This window comes from Varanus komodoensis, unplaced genomic scaffold, assembly GCF_004798865.1.
Source record: "Varanus komodoensis strain SLA01 unplaced genomic scaffold, ASM479886v1 scaffold39, whole genome shotgun sequence".
NCBI lineage: Eukaryota > Metazoa > Chordata > Lepidosauria > Squamata > Varanidae > Varanus > Varanus komodoensis.
The window spans coordinates 8,513,116-8,523,379 of record NW_025335922.1 but is presented as its reverse complement, the minus strand read 5'-3'; the positions used below and the strand labels follow the sequence as shown (position 1 = coordinate 8,523,379).

General features: G+C 42.6%; 1 protein-coding gene across 3 annotated transcripts in view; it reads left to right on the top strand.

The window, feature by feature from the left end:
• The first annotated feature begins 949 nt into the window (after window positions 1-949).
• The window catches only part of BRAF (B-Raf proto-oncogene, serine/threonine kinase), a 63,090-nt gene continuing 53,775 nt past the window's right edge, over window positions 950-10,264 (top strand). For all 3 annotated transcript variants that reach the window (XM_044441154.1, XM_044441152.1, XM_044441153.1), the window contains exon 1: window positions 950-1,139. In XM_044441154.1, the coding sequence (XP_044297089.1) occupies window positions 999-1,139 (141 nt within the window). In that variant the 5' untranslated portion in view covers window positions 950-998. The remainder of the gene's footprint in view (window positions 1,140-10,264) is intronic.

The window sequence follows — 10,264 nt, the reverse complement described above, 5'->3', positions numbered from 1 at the left end:
TTGACTTAATGGTTAAGGCACTTTCCTTTGTTCCTGTTGTGATGAACATGTCTCTGTGAATCAGCCTCTATTCGTTTGCCAGGGGTCACCCAGTAAAATACTCAGCAATGTTGCAGCCCACACATGATACACTCTATCTTCCGAAGCTGCATTGGCACCGAAATGTTTTAACGTGACCTCGGACTCAATAATTTTGAAACAAATGGTTGACACATTCAGCAGCTTAGCATTAAGTCTACCTAATCAAGCCTAGAGAAAGCCTAGAGAAATAAAGTGAGATAGGTACGTCTGCAGCCGTGTGAGTCTCTCGGGCTAATCTACCTCATTGTTGCTACAGTATTAAAACACCAGTCTCACCTGCTCGGGCACTTAAGGTGGGACACAAATGTTAGAAGTAAATAAATGGAAACACAGATGAAGATCCTGAACCGCTTTCGCCTCACTTCTAACAGAATCAGGATTCATTGCTGGAGAGATCGCTGCCAGACAACATCAAGTTAAATTGCCTTTAAACACACCACTTGAAGGTGCAGCCGATGAGAGCGGAAGAAACTCAGCACGGAGGAAGGGACCTCCAACCAAAACAAGGCAGAGGCGGGGAGGGGAAGCGGGAGGGCTGAAAGGGGGCGTGGCGAAGCAGCTCCGCGCCCTCCCGGGTCCCCTTGATGACGTTGAACGAAGATGGGGGTCGCGCCGTGACGTCAGGGTGTTTCCCGGTGACGTTTCCCGGGGCATGCGCACCCGCCACGCGGCGATTCTGGGTGACGTCACGCTCGGGGGTGTGACGTGCGGCCGCTGCTGGCCGCCTGGAAAGCTTCCTCGCCGCGGCTCGTCCCCTGCTCCCCCCTCGCCCCTTTTCTTCTCTCCCTCGCCCCGCCCCTTTCCCCGCAACGGGTCGCGGTTGGGGGCGGCCGGGTCGTCAGGGGCGACACGGCTCCCCCTCCCCGTCTCCTTCCTCCTCCCCCCTCCTGGCCCCCTCCTCAGCGCTTCGGTCCAAGATGGCGGCGCTGAGCAGCGGTGGCAGCGCCGAGGGGGCCTCGCTCTTCAACGGGGACATGGAGCCCGAGCCGCCGCCGCCCGGGGCCTGTTACGCGGGGGGCAGCGGCAGCGCCGGGGGAGACTCCGCCATTCCTGAGGAGGTGAGGGCCGGCCGTGTGTTGAGGGTGGAGGGGGAGGAAGGCTGGCCTGGCATGGCGGGATGCCCCCTTTCCTTCTGGTTCTCCCCGAGCTTGTCTGCTTGGGATGAGGTGAGGCTGCTGCTGTGCTGAGGTGTCTGAAGCGGCTGAGGGGTGCTGCGAAAGGATGCCGGGCGGGCAGGGCCCCCAGGGTGGCTCTGTGCAGAGGACTGGGGCTGGAAACGACAGGCGAAGGATGTGGGGCTGTCCTCGTGGGGAAAGGATTCGAGGTCGCCACCGGTTACGGGTAGAAGGCCGTCCTGGCCTGTTCCGGCACTACCGACAAGGCGTCAGGTGCCGGGGAAGCTTTCCTCGGCACGGAGGCAAAGCGCCACTGGCTCATGGCTTGCCGTGGAGCTGCCGGTGCAGGCGCAGCTCCAGGGACCCGTGGTGAAGCTGGCCTGCCTCGTCGGGGGCAGAAGGTGTTGGGGAGACAGTGTGCTTCACGGATTTCCCATCATCAGCTCCCCAGGCCTACTGAGGCCGTGGCTTGTCGCATAGGTTGTTATCAGGCAGGCAGTTCTCTTGATCTGCCTCTTCTAGCTTCCCTTCTCAGCATCACTCTGTTTTCCTGCTCTGCGTGTTCAGAAGCAACATTTGCCCGTGAAGGGTTAATGTTACAGGATCAACACTCTAACCCCCACCCCACACACACACAAGCACTTCTTTCCACAAGTGTAATATTGATTCCCTCAGGCCCTGATCGTGTGGCCCCGAAGGCTAAAATCATTCATCCAGTGCATGGAGAAAGCAAAACATCTCCATTTGTTTTTATCCTTGCCTATTACAAAGAGAGAGAAAGCAGTGAAGTTGGATGTTGCTACTTTGACAGGACCAATTTGTGAAGTTGAATATGAGTGTTAGGTTGTTATCCTTCTGAGTTAGAGGTATTAAAAGCTCCCAGTGGATTGCATCAATATTATTAAAAACAAACATGATCACATGTGCTCTGTGAACAATACCTTGGCATGAATAGGGTATGCTCTGTGGGCTTTCTTAGCCTCTTGGCATTTGGCTTCTTGCTGGGGAAGGAGGTAGCATATAATTTTCAGCAGTCAGTTTAGACGGCACTGCAAAAAATGCATTTGTGTGTAATGTTGCCTTAAACAGAGTTTAAAGCTCTTACGCATGTGACTGTCTTCCATAAGTAAGTATTCCTAAAATAGCTGACAGGAGCAGGAATGGGGGAGGGATCTATTTGTTAGAAACACATGATTAGGAGATGCATGCAAACATGGCTTGTTCAATTTTCTTTAGGTATTGCTTGCTTTTTGCATAGCTTCTTAGTGTCAGTTTCCATGTTCAAAGCTGCATCAGTTATTTTTATGTTGTATTGTGGATGAAGACCCTCTAGCTAGGGCCAGTGTAGCTTCTCAGTATATGGGTTGGGAAGAAATAAGGATTAAGTAAGAGTTAATCATTAGTTCCCCACAACAATTTCAGCTGTAAACTCACTTCTTTAAGCTCACTTCTTTGAAAGCCAGCCTAATGGTATGGTGCTGTAAGACAATATACTGTGTCCTTCAACATAGTACAATTTGATACTTATTACTGTAGTTAGCAGCTTTTCCTCATATTTTAAATTATTTTAAGGAGTGTTGCCCATACACCTTATTTTTAGAAAGAACATCTAGTGACAGGTATAGGACTGACTGTGTTCAGTGTAAGTTGGCTTATGATTGCAGCCATCAAATTTTCTCCAGTTGACTGCAGTTTCAGTATACTATAGTTAAAACATAATGTGCTAAATGAACTTTTTTCTATCTTTGATTGTAATGACTTTCTAAGCAAGATCAGACTCTGCCTTCACATAGCATAGGAAATCATGTGTAATTATGAAAAGATGGCACTATGAATCAGGATCTCCTCTCTCTCAGTGTTGCTCTTACCTCTCAGCCTCAATCTCCCTACTTTGCTGCAATATGGTAGTAAAAATTCTGACTTAACGTCCTATGTTATTTGTAAGGATTACAACAAGATAATGTATGTGAAATGCATTAAACATTGAAATACAATCAAAATGCATAGTATTATTATGAGTTTACTGGGATATGGAGAGAGATCTGAAGTTGAACAGGCCTAATTCAACCTTAAGGCCTGAAGCTAGACATGTCTAGTTCAGAGCCCATGCTTGATGGACTCAGGTTCGATCCCTGAGATCACCAAGTAGCTTTGGAAAATACTTCTGTTAGAAGTCTTGCTGCCAGTTAGTATGAACAGTACTGAACTAGATGAACCAATGGTCTGACTTGGTAGTTGCCTGTGGCAGTTTTGTATAGGAAACTTATGGCAGTTTCCTATACAGGAGGATCTCTGTATCCATGGGGATAGGTTCTAAGCCCCTCAGAGGATGCCTGTAACTGCAGATAATAGCAAACACTATATGTGCTATATATGTGCTATACACTGTACATATACATTTCTTTTTTCACAATTACACAGATAGAAGTTTCATTATTACCATACATCCTAGCAACCAGAGCATATGATTTTTGATTCCTTTCTCTATTAAATCAAAAATTTTTACTTAAAGGAAGCAGTTTACAACTTCTCTTTGGCACTTTACAGCACTTTAGGACTTCTCTTTTGGACCAAGGTTGGCTGCAATTAAGTGAAAACATAGTAATTGAGCCAGCAGATACAGGGGTCCTGCTGTATTCCAGACTGAAATTGAAGACTATTGGCTCTCAAGACAGTAATCTTACATGCATGAAACAAAGTAGTTGGCCAGAGCAGTGTATTCATGCCAGTTGATAGATGCTCTGTTATTTAAATAATGGTCCCTCTACATGACAATATATATAAGTGGATCAGGGTAGTGCTAATCTGTTTCTGACAGTGACCAACCAGAATCTCATGAAGGGTCCCAGTTTACCAGCTGTTGGGGCAATCAGGTACACTGCCTTTGAATATCAAGGTTTGTTACACTTGTTAATAGACATATATCTAGCCACATGTGTATCTTCTTTGAATTATCTAATCCTGTTTTAAAGCTGTTAGTTGATGATCACTGCCCCAATGTGTGCGAACCCTTTAAATTAGGTATTTTCCTTTATCCTGGATGTTTTCCATAAATCAATTTTATTGAAAGAGACTGAATACTAGTCTTTTGAGATAATATGTCTCTCATCTGTTTACACTGTTTATTATTTTCTTTTGGTGTTTGGTCAGGTAACAAGGAAAGCAAACTGGAGTGAACAGGATACCTTTTGGGACTTTCAGCAGTGAACTGTGAGCATCTTTGGTGCGGATGGCAATTTGATACCCATTTAATATTCAATATCTACCCCTGACCTCACTTGTGCTATTTTTCAATTTTGGCTTTTCTATCCTTAGTCAAAACTAGAGGTTTTGGGCTTCTGTCATGCTAAACAACTGGGAGGCAAAGTGTCCCCAGCTTGTTTAACTGCTCTTGCACTGGGCAGCTTACTGCCATGTCTGTAACAACCCAGGGTTCTTGTGATGTGCAAACTGAGATTTTGCCTCCAGAAATGAACTTTTTTGCTTCCATACTTTGAAATGTGATAAGTAGTCAGTGCTTCTGACTTTTGTTTATATTTGCCTCAGTTTTGTGCATTTTGTTGTTAGTAGGCTTTCAGAAAAATAGCTTTGTATATTCCCCGTTTCCCCAAAAATAAGACCTAACCAGAAAATAAGCACTAGCATGATTTTTCAGGATGCTCGTAATATAAGCCCTACCCCAAAAATAAGCCCCAGTTAAGATTGTCACCCAGACGGACACATTTAGTATGTCCATTGCAACACAATTCAGGGTTTGGAGAGTTATGACGATGTTCCAGAAGAAGATGGCATGGCTATATTTGAATAAATGCAGATTTTTGTACATGAATAAATGTAGATTGTTGTACATGAAAAAATAAGACATCACCTGAAAATAAGCCCTATTGTGTCTCTTGGAGCAAAAATTAGTATAAGATCTGGTCTTATTTTTGGGGAAACATGTATCTGTTGTCTTGCTGTAGCGAAGATTGTTGTTCTGAAGCTCCAAGTTAAGGATCATTCAGTTCTCTCCTTATTTTGCTTTCAAGAAAGTTCAGCTAAGCTTTTGTTTTGAAGCTGTGGGTGGATTGTTTGGACAGTGGAGGGGGATGCAGTGCCTTGATTTTCATCATGCATATGATTCCAGTCGATTTTGCTCTCACTGAAAATTAAGGATTATGTTATGTGTCTGGTATTTGGCTTGCTTAATCAATAGAGTGACTAGTTCTGGACAACATGAATTGTATAATCTTATTCTGGTGCCTTGGCTGAAGCTCATAAAGGTCAAGAATAATTTTTTGTGCATCAGTTCTGTATAAATAATAATCCTCCAGGCTAAACATACTAGCCATATGAGGTAACCTGCATAGTGGCTGACACTCCCTGGTTCTGTAACCCCAAGCTGGCAGCAAAATCAGGAGGTTTCTCAAACTCCCTGGGGTGTGTTATACATAACTGGTGGGCTGCATTTAGTTTGGGGGGTTATAAATTATGCAGGCATTCTATTGGTGTTTCAGGCACAGCTGGAAATGAAGTATTGGGTGCAGAGAGGCTTCTGTTGAAAGGCCAAAAGTAAACAGTTTGCTTGGTAAACGGTTTACTAGAAAAAAATCCCTGCTGTGGACACAACTTGGAGAATGTCTGAGCACTTTAGTAGTGTTGTCGGTTGTAAATGATATAGGTTGCCAACTCGAAAAACACAATATAGGATTTTTCAGAGAAGAAATACAAGGTGAGTATTTCATAATCAACCTGAGAGGCAAGCTGTGGGGTAAAGAGGTCTCTGCATTTTTCCCGTTTATTGGAACTCTTCAGAAGAAAAAAATGCAATGTTATAACATCCTGTTTATGCAATCTTAATGGATACTTTCCATTGAAATAAATGGACAGTACTTAATAAACAATTCAGGTCTCTCTGTTTGTAGACTCTAAACAATTGAATGTTGTCCAAGATTGAAATCCATTTTGCCAATTAAAAAATAACCAAGTCACAGCAACAAAAAATAAGAGAGATGTTTCTCTTACTGGCCCAGATCTTAATTCTCAGCAATATACAAAACCATAAATGTAAAAATACAGACACTTTGGGTCACGTTTTTAGATTGTCAAATGAAAGGTTATCTTGCCTACTTTGGGAGAGGTGATGTGAGAAGAAATTATGATTGTGCCTTAGGCATTTCTGTGAATGGTGTCCACTGGCATAGGTGATCATAAAGAAGTGAATACTACAGCATCAGTAATCCTGAAAGGACATTACTTAAATAATGTTTACCTTTTGATGATATCTATCTTTGGGAATACCCCTCTCTCCATTATTATATTTAAAATAGTTGTTTATGGATCTTACTTTGCTTCAATGGGCCATAAATGTACAAAAAGTATTGTTGCAACATTTAGGTTGTGAAACTAAATTGTAACTGAATTGAGACTTAAACCAGTACACTTAAGCAGAACCGCTGATCCAGGGAAGGGACTTCATACTAATCTGCAAAGGGTTTTGCTCCATTTGAAAGTGAGGAGGTGCTGCATGACTTGGTGGCAGCAGCAGCACCAGGAGTACTTTGTGCACATTAGCAACTATGCCTCTTCCTGGAGAGGGTGCACCTGGCATGGGCAGTCGCATCTTCTACAAGCTAAGGGACTATTCTTGAAAATTGTTCAAAAACTTCAGCTGGTGCAAGATACAGACTGGAGCTGGTTTTCTGGAGTTTGACTCTGACTTCTAGTCTATTTCTGGACCAAATTCAAAGTGCTAATTCTTCATTTAAAAGGTATATACTACTCTTCAGTTAAAAACAACTTCTCAGGACTCCATACAGCAGAATAAAATAGCAATAGAGACGTCATAGAATTAAAACCAGCAAATTACAAGAGGCATGAAAAGCAATTCAGCAGAGATGGAAGAGCGATTTAAAAGCTTGAGGAAGTAAACACATCTTCACTTGCTTCCTATAAGATAACACTTGACATCCCCCAGCAAGCTTTTCCACAAGCAGGATGCCACATTTGAGAGAGGGACCCTTCTCTAGTTTTGACCCACCTCATCTTCAGCACCCTGAGGGCTTCTAAGCAGATTTTAATGTGCAGGCAGATTGGTGTGGGATAACACAATCCCCTACCACTACTTGGATCCCAAGCTGTGCAAGGCCTTAGTGGTGAGAACTAGTGTGGTTCACTGAATTGTGGCTGGAAAATGGATCAGAATATTTTGAGCACTGGCGAGATGTGTTCCTAATGACTGGTCCTAGTTAACAATTTAGTGGCTATAAATTTTGAACTAACTTGTTTCAGAGCAGTCCTCAAAAGCAGCCTCACTTATGTTGCATTGCAGTAGTCTAATTTAGAGGTTACCACAGCCAGGCCAAACTATCTCTGTCCAGGAAGGTCACAATTGGAGCTTCAGTCTCAGTTGATAAAAGGCACTCTATGCCACCAAACCATTTTTGCCTCTGGCTACAACAATAGATCAGTGAAAACCTCCAGACTAAGAGCTTGGTCTCTTGAGGGGATGCAATGCCATCCAGAACAGTTTGGATACAACTAACAAGATGAAGCACCAGTCAGCAACATCTCTGTTTATCAGGATTGATCTTCAGTTTGTTAGCCTTTATCAAGTTACCAAAGTTAAAGTTCATCTATCCTGGATCAAGACTGTTAAAGGGACCATCTTCTCCCTTATGATCTTGCCTGCCTGCTCACATTCTCTGGGGAGATTATATCTCATCACTATGAGTGATATGGATGGCAGGAACATCAGAAAGGGCCTTCTCTGTGGCAGTACCGAGGTTATGAAACATCTTGTCCTGGGAGGTCCACCTGGTGCCTTTCCTAATAATGTTTTTGGTAGCCAGTGAAGATCTTTGTTTTTGTTTTGTTTTGTTCTGGAAGGCTTTAGGCCTTTCTGGTCTTTGTTTTTTTTTTTTTTTTTTTTTTCTTTTTTTTGCAATTTTTATTTTTTTTTTTTTTTTTTTTTTTTCATTCCTTTTTCTGCAAAGGTGATAATTTTATCTGCCTCTTGTGTTGCTGTTTTTAATATGCTGTGGTTAAATTTTAGTATTAACTGCTTTGGTCATCTCTGAGGCAGGGTGGAAAGGTAGTAGACAGATCCATATATGACTTTTCAGGGTTAAATTTTAATTGTGCATACACAAATAGAAACATAGAAACAGAATGAGTCAGAAAGGGTCTCCAGGACCATCTAGTCTAACCCCCAACTCCAGCCGGCTTTGCTCATGTTTACGATGTGCATGTCCAGCCTATCCTTAAACACCCTCAGTGATGGGGCTTCAGCCACCTCTTGTGGAAGCCCATTCCATGCCCTAGGCTTCCTAACCTTCAGGAAGTACTTCCTGGCATCCACCTTGAATCTTGGTTCCCTGAGCCTTGCTCCATTGGAGCAAATAGTTAAGAGTCCAAATTTATTCTTGCCCAAACAACTACAGTTCCTGCAGTAAGTATTGCGTGAGTACTTGTTCTGGCATGCACTTTTCCCCTGAACATTCCAAAGGTTTCAGCTGGTGACTAACAATAATATTCTGTATCCTAATATGAACTGGCTTGCTGGGAAAGCATTGAGTTGGTGCTGAAACCACTCTCTCTGTTGTGTTCAGAGCAGATTTGTGATGCTGGGTTTATCTCAGATGCTGTCCTCTTGTGCTTTCTGAGGTCTGTACAAGGAATTCTCCTTATGCCAGGTTAATAGGCATATATGTATAGGGACTCATTCTTAATTACCATTTTCTCCCTTTGGAAATTGTGTGTTTGAGCATCTTCCAGAACCATTATAAGGCCTGTTTATGGGGAAGGAAGATTGGTTTAGTCGGATCTGCAACAAAATATTGAAATGTATCCTCACCTTTTGCTTGGTGCAAACTCTGCATTTAAAATAATGTAAAGCAATTAGCATAAGATCCAGTTCTATTCATTGATGATTCTCATTGCCCAAGTAATAGACGGAGGGTTTACTCAGGCAGGGCTGATGTTTCTCATTTTGCAGCAATCTTTTGGCCCTTTTAATACATTTACTTGGGCAGTGTTCAGCTTTACATGGAGGAGATGTGGATAAGCCTTTTCATTTACTGTACACCTAGGGCAGGAGTAAGCAATCCAATACTGTCCAGATATTTTGGGTGACAACTACCATCAGCTGAAGCCAGCATGTCAATGGTCAGGGATTATGGCAGTCACTTTACCCCTGAGCTAAAGTAACACATGAGCCTGTAACAATGCATGTTCCAGACTCATATTTTACATTTAGATATGTGGCAGAAGGGTGTGTTTGTGGGTGCATGTGCTGCTATGAAAGAAGATTGTTGGCTGGACTAGTTCAGAGATCCACTGAGATGCAAAATACTGATCACTGATGTTATATATCAAACATTCAAATAAAGTACTTTTAAAAATTCAAAATGCTGTGGGCATTGGAGATGTCGCAAAGAAAAATTGATATAATGCATTTGCATAATCTTAATCTTTGAAGGTAACACATGGCACTGATCTTAGTGTAGAGTGCTAGGTAAATTGCCCATTATCTAATTAGCTTTGCAACTAATTATTTCACAGCAGGATCAGATTAATCATGGATCTGACTTTAGATTCTGATCCACTAGATCCAAGCATCTGATTCTATACAGTGGAGGAATAGTCCCATCAGTAATATTATCTTTTAGTAATTTTCTACTTGGATTACAAATTCTTGGGGTAAATCTTTGTTAGCTTGTTGCAGCAAAACCAATCTTATGCCACAAAATATCTTTAGAGTATCACAAAACTCTTCATTCTGTTTATTCAGAAGGGCCCTTTGCTCAAGTTAGAATTAGATGAAGGAGATAAATTTGACCAACCTTAGATTCCAGGCTTTAGTCTCCTGTGTCTAGTTGATGTAAACTTTCAGGTTTGAGAATTTATCTCTGGAGAGAACAATCCTATGGTCCTAGACAAAATATGAGAGCTCACAGGATATTTCAGATTCCCCAATTCAAAGTCAGAGATTGTGCTCTGATCTCACAGCTGAGAATCAGTGCTCCAACTTCCCTCCCTATTGCAGCCAATATGAAAAGACATTACTGGCTGCTCTGTAATGTCAACAG